A 15,905-nucleotide genomic window follows, 5' to 3' on the forward strand; every position below is an offset into this window, starting at 1 on the left:
TGTGTGTATGTGTGTGTGTGTTAGTGGTTCAGTCGTGTCCGACTCTTTGCGATCCCATGGACTGCAGTCCGCCAGGCTCCTCCATCCATAGGATTCTCCCAGCAAGAATACTGGAGTGGGTTGCCATTCCCTTCTCCAGGGGATCTTCCCAACCCAGGAACTGAACCTGGGTCCTCCCCATTGCAGGCAAACTCTTTAATAGCTGAGCCACCCGGAGTCCTAAGGCAGGGCTGCGGAGAAGGCAATGGCAACCCACTCCAGCACTCTTGCCTGGAAAATCCCATAGATGGAGGAGCCTGGTAGGCTGCAGTCCATGGGGTTGCTAAGAGTCAGACACGACTGAGCGACTTCACTTTCACTTTTCACTTTCCTGCATTGGAGAAGGAAATGGCAACCCACTCCAGTGTTCTTGCCTGGAGAATCCCAGGGACCGCGGAGCCTGGTGGGCTGCTGTCTATGGGGTCGCACAGAGTCGGACACGACTGAAGTGACTTAACGGCAGTAGCAGCAGCAGAGGGAAGCAAAACCTGGAGCCAGTGCCCCGCCCCTCCCGCTGAGCCGCCCCTCCCCCATAGGTGCCCAGCGTCCATGAACCCATCAGCCATGTCTTCACCCCCATCCTTTCAGACCAAGCTGGCTTCCCTGGTCCAGAAGTGCCGGGAGAGGAACCACCTGATCACACACCTGGTTCAGGAGCTGCGCAGACACGGGGTGGAGAACCACCTGCTCTCCAGGATGGCGCAGAACATGGTGAACGACGTGGCGCTGGCCGAGTACGCGGCCACCTTCCTGGCTCCGAGGGTCCTAGAGGTAGGGTCCCACAGACAGCTCTGCCCCTCTTCCTGTAGGGACTGTGGGCTCATCCACCTGCCTGTCCACTTCCTGACCTGCCCTGTCATCCACCTGCCCTGACCTCCCTCTTTCTGTCCGCTGACCTTGCCTGGAACACGGCTCCTCTGTGCCAGCGCCTCTGCTCAGGGCTGGCATAGGGAGGTGATCCAGTTATCCTCAACCTTAGAAAGTGCTCACGACATGGTGCAGAAGACAGACACAGGAACCGTGACTTTAATTCAATGTCATACAAGTTCTGTCTCATCAGACATTTCTTTTATGGATGCCCCAGAACCTTAGCACTTGACACTTCCTCTGGCAGGATTCCTGTCTGCCCTGCAGTCTCCCATCTGTCCTTCAGGGCCCAGTTCAGGTGTGGTCTTGCTCAGGAGCTGGCCCTGGATCCTACATGGCACGTGGGCACGACTGATGCGGCAAGTTAGAGGAATTTCCCCCTACTGTTAGAAGACTTTTGTCAGCCTCTCTGTTGCGGCCAGAGTCGCTCCCTAACCATTTCTTTCTAGTGCTAGGAACAGAAAAGCTGCTCAGGGAATAGTTGTTGAATGAATGAAGTCATGAACTAAATTAATGAGAATCTCCTCTTTTAATGGTCGATGAAAGAGGAGACTGTGGCTCAGAGAGGTTGGGAGAGTCACTCATACACAAGCACACACACACACTCGTCGGGCACACAACCCCATTCCTGGGGACCAGCTAGCAGCACCCCACCAAACTACCTCAGTTCCTGATTGTGTGAGGGGGAAATGCAGCTGCTGCTATGGATGTTATCCACCATCCCCCGGGGCTCTGCACTCAGAGGGGCCTGCTTTTGGTAGTATAGCCCCACGTCTGCAGCTCCCTCCTTGGCCTTCCCAGCCTCTGCAGGCCAAACCTCTCTGTCCCTTCCTTCCCCCACAGCCCTTAGGGTTTCAGGTGTCCTCTAATCCAGTTGCCGCAGAGCCCATGTGAACACCAGGAGGCCAAGGGGCCCGCTCAGGGCCACAGCAACTTGGTTCAGAGTTAGAATTTGAACCTAGAGCCCCTGACTTCCAGGCCAGCGCTCATCCCTCTGCCTGAGGCTTTCAAGCTTCTTCAGAGGCAGAATAAGGGTGGAGAGAGAGGTCGGCATCTTGTTGAGGGGCCTGGCACAGTCCCCATGTCTCAGTTAAGGCAGGACTGAAAGTAGAATTCCAGGAAAGGTGTTGGACGTGCCAAGGGTCACCTGGGAAGGAGGCTGGCCGTGGGCTGAGAAGGCCTTATCGGGGTGAACCCTCCCACCTACCCAGGAGCTATTCTGTCTGGCAGGCTCTGAAACTAGACTCGATTTGTTCACTGGGATTGGACAGGCTGACTTACATTGACCAAATTCACAGAGTCTGAGGTATAAACCCGAACACTAACAATCATTTCTCACGCGAGATCAAGCTATGCACAGGCTGAAATATTGGATGGATGGAAAAACAATCAGCCTGTTCTCTCCCTATAGTGAAGTTATCTGGAAAGTCCAGTTCATGGTTCATTGGTTCATTTGTAAGTCAATCAACATTTGTAGTCAGACGGTCATTTGGGAGCCTGGAATTAAAGCAGAGAGGGTTAGTGGTGTCATTAGCCTGACGCGTTCATTTCCTTGGAAGGATGTGCTTCTGGCCCTGGACAGGCCTCCTCAGGGGCCAGGGTGTCTCCTCTGTGGATATTCTGAAAGGCCATGGCCAATCATAAGCTTATACTCCCTCCTTTTCAGGTGACTTTGAATCTGCCCTGACCCATTTTCCATTATTTTACAATTCAGCTCACCAAGTTCAGTTCAGTTCAGTTGCTCAGTCTGGTCCTACTCTTTGCGACACCATGGACTACAGCACGCCAGGCCTCCCTGTCCATCACCAACTCCCAGAGTTTACTCAAACTCATGCCCATTGAGTCAGTGATGGCATCCAACCATCTCATCCTCTGTCGTCCCCTTCTCCTCCCACCTTCAATCTTTCCTAGCATCAGGGTCTTTTCCAGTGAATCAGTTCTTCACATCAGGTGGCCAAAGTATTAAAGTTTCAGCTTCAGCATCAGTCCTTCCAGTGAACACCCAGGACATCCATCCTTTAGGATGGACTGGTTGGATCTCCTTGCAGTCTAAGAGACTCTCAAGAGTCTTCTCCAACACCAAAGTTCAAAAGCATCAATTCTTCGGTGCTCAGCTTTCTTTATAGTCCAACTCTCACATCCATATATGACCACTGGAAAAACCATAACTTTGACTAGACGGACCTGTTGATAAAGTAATGTCTCTGCTTTTTAATCTGCTGTCTAGGTTGGTCATGGCTTTTCTTCCAAGGAGCAAGCGTCTTTTAATTTCACAGCTGCAGCTCACCAAGAACACCCCCATTTTCTTGATCTGAGGAATGGCTTACTGTCCCCTCCACAAACCACAGAAGCCTGGCTCTGCCGTTTCATTTCACAGATATTTATTGAGCACCTATTGTCACAAGCCGAGCATGGTGCTGGGGGCTGGGGAGAAATGATGAATTAGACAGGGCAAAATGTACACGCAGACAAGGAGAGAAATAATTGTAAATTACAGTGAGTGTCAAAAAGGAAAAGATGGAGACTGTGTGTGTGCCTTAATTGCTCCGAGCCTTGCTTTGCTCATCTATAAAATGGGAATATTACATCCTCCTTGGTAGAATGAACATGAAGATGGTTGCAGATAACTCATGAAACACCCTATACAGGGATGTCCCACAGGTAGGAACCTGGTCCTCATGTGAGCAGTTGTCAAGGGTGTGGGCTCTGGCATCCAGGAGCCCTGGGTTCAGATTTTAGCTCTGCCACTGTCTTACTCTGTGGCCTTAGGAGGGAACAGTGGCATGTATCACCACGGGGGCTTTATGTAACTGACTTAGGGAGTCCTCCTGTGAGGGACTCCTCCCCGCCTTTCCAGATGGGAAAACTGAGGCTCAAGGAGGTTACAAGTCATGCCCAAAGACACATGTCTACAAGCAGCTGTCTAGCTCAGCCTTTTGTGTGTTCAGTCATTTGCATAAGCAGAGCTGGGATTTGGACCTGGCCACGGGTGTCTGTGCAGGGCCACTGCAGAGCGGAGAGGCCGTGTGTGTTGGGTGTGGTGTGGGCCTGTGGGGCATGTGGACAGCAGCACGGGTCTGGCATGTACAGACCAGGCCCTCAGTGAGTCCATCCCTGTTGTCCCTGGAAGGCCAATCCTCAGTGTGCAGACATTAATATGTGACCCCAGGGACTGTGGCCCATCAGGCCCCTCTGTCCATGGTATTTCCCAGGCAAGATGCTGGAGTGGGTAGCCATTCCTTTTTCCATGGGATCTTCCTGACCCAGGGATCGAACTTGGGTCTCCTGTGTTGCCGGAAGATTCCTTACCATCTGAACCACCAGGGAAGCCCTGTATTAATATAAGGCAGTGAAAAATAAATGTGATGTTTTTAAGAAGCAAAAAGCGCTCCAGGCTTACTGGAGTGAGGGGGCTTCCAAGTGGGAAAGTTCTGAGAGGTTGGACAGGAGGTCACGGGCATCTGATTGGCCACATTAGTGTCTGTACCTGGCTCTTCAATGAATGGGGAACTGCCAGAGAGGCGGAGCAGTAATTGCTGTGCTTTGGGAAGATGATCCCAGCAGGCCTGTGGGCTGCGCTGGGCTGCAGAGTCCCAGGCAGGCCATGCACATGGCAGCCAGATGGCTCAGGCCATAAATACCCAAGGCCCAGGCGGTCGAGCAGAGCCCTGGGGGTATGGAGACCCTCCCGCTGGCAGCTGGGTAGGAAGTGGGTTTTACTGGTGCTGATTTTCGTTTCAGAGAACACAGATGGAATTCCCGGTGGGGACATTGGACTTGGGCTCAGAGCGCAGGAGGGCTGCCCGACTGGCTGGGGGCGCACTTAACGGACTTGAGGAGGGGGGCACGTGCAAGAGCCGAGAGGGCGCGTCCTGGGAGCCCTGCGCTCAGGGGGGGCTCCCGTTAACCACAGCCTCTGAGGGAGGGCAGGGTGTGCGCTATCAGGGGAACGTCCCATATGGACAGGCTGCTGTTCATTTATTCCCGGGAGGCAGTGATGATGGGAGACTCACAGAACCTGCCCCGAGCCAGCACTTTCTGTGGTTTATTCACTTCATCCTCCCAACATCCTGCCTCGTCAAGGAGGAGACTGAGCCAAGCGTCAAAGCTGGTCAAGGTCACACCCGGGGGTGGCAGGCTGGGGTTCAGAGCTGCGGTCCATCTGAGCTCTACCCTTTCAAGAAGAGGGTGCTCCCCCTGCCGCCATAGCAGTGGCTCAGGATGGCTCAGGGGCAGCGATCACCTCCCATCAACTTCCTTTTCTCACCTTGGTTGAGTGGGTGATAGAAATTGAGCCTCAGTGGGCTCAGGCCTGGGCCCCTTTCTCGGGGCTGCATCTAAAGTGTCTTAGTCTGTTGGGCTTACTTACCAAAAATACCACAGACTAGGTGGCTTAAACAGCAAGCATCTTATTTCTCACAGTTTCCTGGAGGCTGGAAGCTGGGGATCAGCCACGTGGTGGGATTCTGGTGGGGGCTCTCTTCCTGGGGTTCAGACGGCTGCCTTCTCACTGTGTCCTCGTGTGGTGGACAGAGAAGCCGGCTCTCTAACATCTCTCCTATCAAGGACACTGTTTCCAGCCAGAGGACCCTGTCATCATGATCTGATCACCTCCCCAAGACCCCATCTCCAAATTCCCTCACTTGGGGGTTAGGATTTCAGCGTGTGGGTTTTTTTTGGGGACACAGACATTCAGTGCACAGGACAGTGTGTGGGTGGGATGGGGGCTGCCAGCCCTCAGAACTGCCATCTTCCTGACCTGTCTTATTGTCCATGGCTGCCACTGTCCACAGGTCAGCCCTGCATCTGACCTAGTGTCCTTCCTCCAGCTCTGTAGGTTCTCTCGAGCGTTGGTCCTGAAGCAGGGGATCCCATGAGGCCAGCTTGGCTGGTTCCCCCGCTGTCTTTCAGCTGGGAACACAGGGTCTTGGTACCTCCCTGGCTTCAGCTGAGATGGGAGTGTGAGGTGGGCAGGTTCCTTCCATTCTTGGACTCCCAAATGGACATGGGGGTTCTCAGTCCCACCCCATCCCCAAACTGACTTGACTGAGCAGGGCTCTGGGCACCTTCTTGGGCGCCCTTAACTTTTTTCCTGACCCCGACCCCCAGGACATCTCTTTTTTTCTGAATTTCACCAGGACCTAGGCTGTTGACATTCCCAGGCCAAGAAGGAGACACCGTTTTTGTTACTTGCATTAGGGTGTCATCCGCTTTTGAAGGCAGATGCCTGGGTGCCAAGGGGCGGTGGAGAAAGGGTGCCCTCTGGCCCATGCCCAGCCTCCTGCAGGCTCCAGTGGGGGACGGGAGGTCAGCTCAGCATACAGAAGATCCATCAGAGCACTGGATGTCCTAGTCCTGCCTGGCTCCCTAATGTTCCTGGGACGTGAGGTTCCCTGCCCTCTCTATGGGTATGGAGTTTCCTTTGGCAGATAAAAACACTCAGACCCTGAAGAATAGCCACCCTGTGGGCCAATGCTCATCCTTCACCTCCTGAAGTCACCTGCTCTTTTAGGCCTGGATAGCACAGGGTGGTGGTTGCTAACCTCTTATAGGGTTCTGTGAAACCCCCCTCAAATTCCCATCACGTTGCCATCACATCAACATATTCACAGAGGATATAAGGTCAAGCAGAAATTGCTCCACTGGGGGTGGTCAGGGGCTTGGTGTACTAACACCAGAGGGTCATTGAGACCCCAGCCTTAAAAAGACACATGCAACCAGGCAAGGAAGCTACTAATTCCTCTTCCTCTTGCCCTGCTTTTTCCTCCATTCTCCACGTCTTGGAAACATCTTGCTCTCCTCTGGGCACCGGTCAACAGATCTATGTATGAACCTTTGGAAATGGAATCTCATCTTGAAAGAAACAGCGAGACTGAGAGCCCTAAACTCCCTTAATTCATTAAATCAACGACCCCAAGCCTGGGCCTCCAAGGATCCAGGCAATTAGTTCCTCTTCATCTGCTGCCTTTTATGGAGAATATCCCCCCAAAAAATTTACCTGCGGAGAGAGGCAGGGGAGTGGAGTGTGTGGGGTGAGGCTTTATCCATCTATTACTCTGCATGGAGCATTTAGTAGATGCTTACTCTTACTTGGTTCTGACAAAACCCTGCAGGGAGCATATTCGTGGCTCCACTCTGCAGATGGAGAGGGCAAGACTCAGAGAATTCAACTGACTTGGCCAGGACCATGGTACCAGTAAGTGGCAGAGCCAGGTTCCACCTGAGGTTGCCTGGCTCCTCGCCTCTCCAGGCTGATGGGATAAATGAGAAGCAGGAGAAAGATCTGTAGATCTCTGATCACGTACTGAATGCAGTGCCCCTGGAAGTAGTTTAGTGCCTGTGAGGCTACTCTGTGGATACAAAGGTCAAGGAAACCTGAAGAAATCTGTGTCTAATAAAACTAACTCCAAACCCAGGTGCAAGCAAAAGCATTCAGTTGAAGCATAGCAGTGAGCAGAGAGAAGAAGACTGATTTGGGAATATAATTCCTGGAGGAGGAAGCACACAAAACTAGGCTTTTAAGGATTTAGATGGATGGTGTGAAGGCCCTCTAGGCTGGGAGAATAGCATATGCAAAGGCACTGGGGTGTGAAGGGTCATGGTCTTCGAAAACACAGAGTTTTAGGAGATGTAAGTGGAGTGTTCTGAGGGCAGGAAATGCAGTGAGAGAACACGCACTGTGCCTGGTACAGAGGGCTCCCAATAAGTGGTGGTGTGATTGGTTTAGTATCAGAAGATGGTACATCATCCATGCCCTTGTATATTTGTCTGTGGATTAGTCAGTCCATTTAGAGGGATAGTCACAGAGCCCAGGTGTCCCAGTGCAGCGAAGAGGGGCAATGTGATAGGCAAGTGGCTGAACTCAGCCAAGTGGAGTCAGGGAAGATTTCATAGAGGTGGGGACACTTGGATTAGGTGTTGATGTATGCATAGAAGTTCACCAGAGAATGAGAGAGCAGAATCCTCCAGGCAGGAAGGTGGCTGGTGCAAATACGGGGAGGACACAGTGGAGATGGGAGAAGGAAGCTTCTCTCACTGCACTCGGGGCCCCTTCCCCACTGGAAAACCCAAGAGGAAGCAAGATCTGGGCTGCTGGTCTGGAATCAACTCTAACCTGCCTTGAAGATCCAGCTGTTGCTCTTGTTGAACCCACTGGGAGCCGCCAGGCCAACCAGCTGAGTTCCTGTTGCCACTTCAGCTCTTCCAGAGCCTGTGCATCTGTGGGGAAGAGGAGGACAGTTGGTCCATGGAGGGTGCAGGGACTTTGGTCCCTCCTGACCTGGATTCCTGGGCACTGAGTCAGAGGTCACAGGAGCAGCTCAGTGATTGGCTCTCACAAGGGGTCGGAAGGACCTTCATGCAGAGAGAGTATTTCTCCTGGAGACTCTGTTGTGTGGCTGCCTGCCTTTCCCTGCTGACCCTTTTTGTTATTGTTCAGTTGCCAACTCATATCCAACTCTTTGCAACCCCATGGACTGCAGCACGCCAGGCCTCCCTGTCCCTCATCATCTCTCAGAATTTGCCCAAGTTCATGTCCATTGCAACGGTGATGCCATCCAATCACGTCATCCTCCGTTGCTCTCTTCTCCTTCCACCATTCCCAGCATCAGGATCTTGTCCAGTGAGTCAGCTCTTCTCATCAAATGGCCAAAGTATTACAGCTTCAGCATCAGTTCTTCTAATGAGTATTCAGGGTTGATTTCCTTTAGGATAGACTGGTTTGATCTCTGTGCAGTCCAAAGGACTCTCAAGAGTCTTCTCCAACACCACAGTTCAAAAGCATCAATTCTTTGGGGCTCAGCCTTCTTTATGGTCCAACTTTCACATCTGGAAAGATCATAGACCTTTAACTATACAGACCTTTTTCAGCAAAGTGATATCTTTGCTTTTTAACACATTGTATAGGTTTATAACAGCTTTTAAAACCTGTTCATCAGTCTCCACTTGAAGATTCAATTTGAATAAAGGATATGGAAGCTTTTCCTTGCACCTGTATCTTTAGGAGCAAATCCGGGACTCCTCTGAGGGTCCTGGCCGGAGGAGTGAGGCGGCCCTGCCTGCATGTGTGCACACATGGATCCGGCCATAGGATGCACTTTCTGCAGGGGCCAGGGGCTGCTGTTTCCAGTTGTAGTGAAGTGTGGAGGGCTTTTCCTCCCATGTCATGCAGAGTAACTACTGGGATGTCTTTTCTTCCAGACAAGCCACCACCTGGACGTCGAGTCTGAGATGACGGCATTTGTTAGAGGTCAGTGCAATTTTCAGTTAGGAAGAGTCTGCATACTCAGACCAGTCCAGGCCAGCAAGACAATCTGACAGGTGGGCCAGGGTGGGGAAATGCCCACGGTCAAGTGCAGACGACTAAAGGAAACCAGACCCTGCTGTGTTGCTCTCTTTTTCCTGCTTGGCTCTGCCTTTTCATTTCACTTTTAAGAAGAACATGTTAGAAAAATACTGCCATACCAAAATGGCCAAATTCTGCAGCCCTGTAGTTTCACTCCTGGAAATTTATCCTGAGTAAATAACTCTATGTGTGGAAAAGCTCAGTGGACAGGCATATACATGCCAGGTTATTTATAACAGTGAAAAACTATTCAGGAAAACTCTGGTATTGTTAATTAACTCTTATTTAGTAAGTATGAGGGGCTTCCCTGGTGGCTCTGTGGTAAAAGAATCCACCTGCAATGCAGGAGACCTGGGTTCGATTCCTGGGTCAGAAAGATCTCCTGGAGAAGGGACTGGCAACCCACTCCAGTATTCTCGCCTGGGAAATTCCATGGACAGAGGAGCCTGATGGGCTACAGTCAGTGGGGTCGCAAAGAGTCGGACACGACTGAGTGGACATATACACCACTGATACAACTGGACATGAATATCTGTGAATGACTGGCGGCTTAGGCAGAAGACAAACTAAAAGACCAGCAATGGTTACTCAGATGGTAACATGGGTGGGATTTTGTTGTTCTATTATTCTTATTATTGAAAAGAAAAGAATTTCCCTGAGCCTTGTTTTACCAGTGCAGTGTACTGTCAGCCCTGGGGGAGGGGGCTTCCTAGGGGTGTATTTAGGGTTATTTTGTTTTAAGGTGCTCAATATAAAAGTGAAGAAAGTATGGATAATGTTACCTTTAGGCAACTGAGCTGCTCTTGATAACTGCTTGCTTAGAGATTCTTATTACTAGATTCTGTTCTTACCAGCTGTGTGATCTTCAGTTCAGTTCAGTTCAGTTCAGTCGCTCAGTCGTGTCCGACTCTTTGAGACCCCATGAATCACAGCACGCCAGGCCTCCCTGTCCATCACCAACTCCCGGAGTTCACTCAAACTCATGTCCATCGAGTCGGTGATGCCATCCAGCCATCTCATTCTCTGTCGTCCCCGTCCCCTCCCACCCCCAATCCTTCCTAGCATCAGACTCTTTTCCAGTGAGTCAACTCGTCGCATGAGGTGGCCAAAGTATTGGAGTTTCAGTTTTAGCATCAGTCCTTCCAATGAACACCCAGGACTGATCTCCTTTAGAATGGACTGTGTGATCTTGGGTGAGTTAATTAACCTCTCTGAGCCCGGGACCCTTATTTTAAAAGGAGGATAATGTGATCTTTTTTCAGATGTGTTAGTGCCTGGTATGTTGCACGGTGCCAACAAATAGGAAGAGAGACCTGGCTTCAGTTTTCAGCTCCTCAGGATGGACCTCCCCTTCTGTACCTTCGGCTTCCATCCCTGAAGTCTGGGTTGGCGTCTGTTTTCACAGTTGGAGGCACATCAATTCTAGCTGGTCCTGCTTCTGCCACTAGTTTGTGCAAGTCTCCTCCTTTATCTGGGCTCAGCTTCTTCACCCTTGAAAGAAAGAAGTGTACCAGATTGTTGAAGTTACTTATTCACTCAGCATTTCTAAAAGGCTGCTGCGTGCCAGACCCCTATCAGTGTTGTAGGGCTTACAAAGATGAGCTGGCTTGCAGAGGTGGTGGTCCTTGTGCTAAAGGAGCTTATAGCCAGGTAGTAGACGGTGAAGCAGGCAGGCAGTTTTCTCGGATACCCGAAGACCACAGCAGTACCATCAGAGGGGTGTGGGTGTGGCACTCATAGAGTTCAAAAGCACCCTTCAAAAGAGGGACTTTGTCATGGGGTGAAGGATCTGGGAATGAAAGAGAATGAAAAAGCTCAGAGACTGCTGGTTTTTAGAATAGATTTCTGGATTGAGATCTGACTGGGCATATCATCTTCTAGTTCAGAAATGCCTCCTGAATCCCCAAATGGACAGTGTCCTGCAGAGACCTTTGCATTCAGAATCCTGGCCTATTCCTGAGCCTGAGTGGCCAGCATGGACAGCTCAACTGGATTCTTTGAAAGTGAGAAGACATCAGTCACTTAATTTTTAAAAAAAAATACTGATTTATTTTTCTGTTACTTCGGATGTTAGTTGCAGCATGCAGGATCTTTCATTGTAGCTCGCAGGCTTCTCTGTAGTTGTGGTAATCGGGCTCCAGAGAGTGCAGGCTCAGCATTTGTGGCACACCATCTTAGTTGCCCAGCATCACGTGGACTCCTAATTTCCTGACCAGGGATTGAACCCATGTTCCCTGCATTGGAAGGCAGATTCTTAACCACTGGACCACCAGGGAAGTCCCAGTCACTTAATTTCTTAAATAGTTTTATTGAAGATATAATGCACATACAGAAGAGGGTACAGCTCAGAAGTGTACAGCTCAATGAATTACCATGAAACGATCTATGCTCATAAAGCCATCACCAGATCAAAAACTAGAAAGTGACCACAAAACACCCCCCTACCCGCCGGGTTTCCCTTATGTGTGTGCTTAGTTGCTCAGTCATGTTCAACTCTTTGCGACCCCGTGGACTGTAGCCCTCCAGACTCCTCTGTCCATGGGATTCTCCAGGCAAGAATACTGGAATGGGTTGTCATGCCCTCCTCCAGGGGATCTTCCCAACCCAGGGATCAAACTCAGGTCTCCCACATTACAGGCAGATTCTTTACCATCTGAGCCACCAGGGAAGCCCAAGAACACTGGAGTGAGTAGCCTATCCCTTCTCCAGGGGAACTTCCCGACCCAGGAATCGAACCAAGGTCTCCTGCACCGCAGGCGGACTCTTTACCAGATGAGCTACCAGGTTCTCTTATAGTCTCTTTTCATTCTCTGTGTTTTAATTTTCTCTTTTGTTCTGTGTTCTGTGTTATTTTTGTGTTCTGTGTCTGGTTATTTTTGTGTGTTCCATGTCTGGTTATTTTTCATTGAGTGCTAGACATCATATGTGAAAAAATGTGAAGGGATATTTTGAGATTCTGTTTGATAGTATCTTCATCCAGACAGGGTTTTTCCATTCTTCACACCAGAACTGATTCAGAGATGAGTTTCATACTTATAAGATTTGTTTGTTTCTTGGCCACTCTTATTCATAGGGCCCAGCCTTTCAGGATTCTAAGCAAAAACCTGTAATGTTTATCAGTGTCCTTCCTCTAGCCCCTGCCCACCCCATGAGGCTGTCAAAAGCTCTTCTTAGCTTTCTATTTTAATACTTCTTAGCTGCCACCATCACACACAGGCTCCCCCTTCACTTGGAGGGGAAATATAGCCTTCAAGTGTAGGGGCCAGCTACACTTGGTTTCTCTCCTGTCTTGAATTTTAGTCCCATGAATCCTCACAGTCTTTGGGGATCTCAGATGCTGTCAAGTAGATCTTTTGTTATGTTTTGTTCAGCTTTCCTAGTTGCATTTACTCAAGGTTTGGTCCAGAATGTCCAAACCAATCAGAGTCAGGGCTTCCCAGGTGGCACTAGTAGTAAAGAACCTGCCTGCCAATGCAGGAGACTAAGAAACCCAGGTTCGATCCCTGGGTCAAGAAGATCCCTGGAGGAGGGTATGGCACTGCAGTATTCTTGCCTGGAGAAACCCATGGACAGAGGAGCCTGATGGGCTTCAGTCCTTGGGGTCCCGAAGAGTCGGACATGACAGAAGCTGACTTAGTAGCATGCAGTCGGAGCCAGACCAGCACTTTGTTTTCCGAGAGAAAACCTATTTTACTTATGAGATTTGAAGTCTGACAGGCCTGAGTTCAAATCTTAGTTGTAATTCAGTGTGACGTTGGGCAGATTACTTACTGTGTCTGTAAAATAGGGATAATGACGCCTACTGTTGATATGAGGATAAAATCAGATAAGCAGAGTTGAATATGTGTCTGGAATATAAGAGATGCTCAAGAAAAAAGAATAGCAACCATTACTTAGGAGGAAACTGATCTTATTCTTAGCATTTTATTTCAACCTATGATTATTGTCTTTATTTCTGTGACTTCTCTCCTGCCTTCATGCTTATATTAATTTTTTTAATCTAACAAATGGAGCCAATATTTACCTCTCAGGGTCTCTGGGAAAATTCAATGAAATCATGCACATAATGCAATTACCATGCTGCCTGACGCAGGAGGTGTTCAATAAGTGACAGCTGTTGTTATTGACTGACCTTAAAGTTTGTTTGTTTTGTTTTTTTCTTTACTGATGACTTTCATTTTGAATTACTTGTCTGCAGGCTTATTATCTAATAATGGGAACGTCTTTCCAGCTCTGATCTTTTTCTAGGAAAATTACACCTGACTTTTGATCATAGACCTACCTTATCACAAGCAGGTAGAAGACATTTTAGGCAAAGGGAATGATAACTGCAAAGACAGAGGGGTGCGCAATCCTAAAGCACTGTGGGACCAGCAAGACATTAAACGAGGCTGAAGCATGGAGGGGAGGGGAGTCTAGGAGATCGTAACGATGATGCTGACGAGAACAACCATGAGGAGGAGCCCCAGCCCCTATTTCCCTTTTCAACATTTATTTCTTTATTGTTCCTTTATTTTTGGCGGCGCGGGGTCTTCGAGCTTTCTCTAGCTGTGGCGAGCGGGAGCTACTCTCTAACTGCAGTGCATCGGCTTCTCATTGCAGAGCATGGGCTCTAGAGCTTGTGGGTTTCCGTGTTTGCAGTTGTGGCTGGTGGAGCTCTAGAGCCTGGGCTCAGTAGTTCTGGTTCACAGGTTTAGCTGCCCCATGGCACGTGGAAGCTTCCCGAACCAGGGGTCAAATTCATGTCCCCTGTACTGGCAGGCGAATGCTTGACCACCGGAACACCAGGGAAGTCCTGCCTTCATTTCTTGACCGCATACTCTGTGCAGGGCATCAGCTTATCCAGTACTCACCATAAACCCACAAAACAGATCTCAACATTCGTTCCACTTCACCTGTGAGCAGAGGCGTGGCACAGAGAAGATAACTGGCCGGGTCACACGGCTGGAGAGCTGGGATTCCCACCCGGGCAGCCTGGCTTGAGAGCTGGCGCTCTGGTCATCATGCGTCCAGATTGTGCTGGGCCTTCATTGAGGGGGCTGAAAGTTGTCCCTCCGGCCCTCGTTGAGGTTACAGTCTAGAGTTCGATGTGAGAAAACAGCGTCCAGTGTCTGCAGTCAGCGATATTGGGCAGAGACCGATAGCCAAGCTTCTGAGGAAATAGTTAGCATGAAACGAATGAAGGGACCAGCCCAAGCGCATCTCAGCGCTCCTGTGGCTCCAGGGTGCTCAAGTGCTCCTCAGCCGCCTCAGAGCTCTCTCCACACCACAGCAGGCCGCTGGGTAATAGCTGCTTTACCGGAATAATCTCAAGGCCACCGGGTAGTTCATCATGAAATGACAGAATGGTTGATGTAAATATCTTTGTTCAGTACTATACATAGTACCGAGCCTGTAGGAGCGCTTGTTGAGTGGGTTTGGGAAAAGAATGAGGCAGTGGGAGTGGGCTGTGGGGTGATTTCTCTAGAAGGTCATGCTCACACCTCGTCCTCATCCCCAGCATTGTATTTCGCCCACAGCCTTGGTTCTGTTCAGTTATAACCAGCATTGAGCAGAGCTCTCTGCCCTGCAGAGAAACAGATTGCCAGCCATCTCTCTGGGCCGGCTTTGGGTAAGAGCTTCCCATAGTGAAAATGAACTCTAAATGACACCAGGGGATTAATGACCTAGAAGCAAAATGGGGTCATTTTTTGAAGGGCAGTAACTAAATTTGTCACATCTCACAATTATTTTATGGTTGAGCTTAGAGGAAAAAACAAAAAAAGGGAAGAAGGAGGTTGGCATCCAGTGGACACTGGCTTCCTTTTAATGAGAAGGTCACCATCTCTTGTCACTGTGAACCACACACAAAATTTACAGAGGACATCACTCTACAGAGATACCAGTGACAGTCTTCCCAGGCCTTTAGATGACCCGGGGTTTGAGCCTTCCCCACCCCCATCTCCGCTTCCGTCCATAACTCAGTGCTGATGGCCTGTGCCTCGCTGAAATGTAATAGAAGCTTCTGGGCACAGAAAGTGCTCAATAAATGTTCATTACCATTGCTATCTCTTCCTTGGATAAAATGTGGGGTCAGAGGGGCTTTTATGAACATTAGAAGCAGAGACCATTTCATTGTGCTCTTGCCTCCAGCTTCCCCTGCCCTCGGGGCTGATGGCCGATCCTGAAATATGCCAGGCTTCTGTCACCATGGAACCAGGGCTCCCTGTGCAATGTCTGCAAGAAAAAGGCAGGACATCCTGTCCTGGCCTCCAGTCTGATGATCTCCTGCCATCCCCTGAGCTCCTGAGCCCCGCGCGGATCCTGGCTTTGGACCAAGAGCTTCGACGAAGCTTCAGCAGCACCTCCCAGGTCAATAAATCACCACTGGAGTTATGAATAGAAACTGTGCGCTCTCTGGGGGCCATTTCCTCCACACCATAAATAATTTGAAGCAGAACTTTCCAAGAGCGTTTTAAGAAATTGGTAGCAATCAAACCCCTCATTCTGTGGCAAGTGGCTTTGCCTCTGGCTTAGGGAGCTGTGTTGATTGTCAGAGCTCAGGAGGTGCACTGGACTTGCAAATTCTTAGGAGCGCAGCTTTGCAAATGTCCAGGCAGCATAGGGAATATCGACTGTTCCCAAACCTACCAAGTGGCCAGCCCAGTGGCTCTCC

At 49.9% G+C, this 15,905-nt stretch overlaps 1 protein-coding gene across 1 annotated transcript in view; it reads left to right on the plus strand.

Moving 5' to 3' along the window:
- The window catches only part of C5H4orf50 (chromosome 5 C4orf50 homolog), a 60,355-nt gene extending 44,727 nt beyond the window's left edge, over window positions 1-15,628 (plus strand). Inside the window, exons 9-12 of the mRNA XM_055434352.2 lie at window positions 628-810; window positions 9,106-9,154; window positions 11,132-11,253; window positions 15,383-15,628. Coding sequence (XP_055290327.2) covers window positions 628-810; window positions 9,106-9,154; window positions 11,132-11,253; window positions 15,383-15,628 — 600 coding nt within the window. The remainder of the gene's footprint in view (window positions 1-627; window positions 811-9,105; window positions 9,155-11,131; window positions 11,254-15,382) is intronic.
- Window positions 15,629-15,905: the final 277 nt, after the last annotated feature.

The sequence above is a fragment of the Moschus berezovskii genome, chromosome 5 (genome assembly GCF_049115385.1).
Source record: "Moschus berezovskii isolate FMDL1 chromosome 5, NW_MosBer_1.0, whole genome shotgun sequence".
NCBI lineage: Eukaryota > Metazoa > Chordata > Mammalia > Artiodactyla > Moschidae > Moschus > Moschus berezovskii.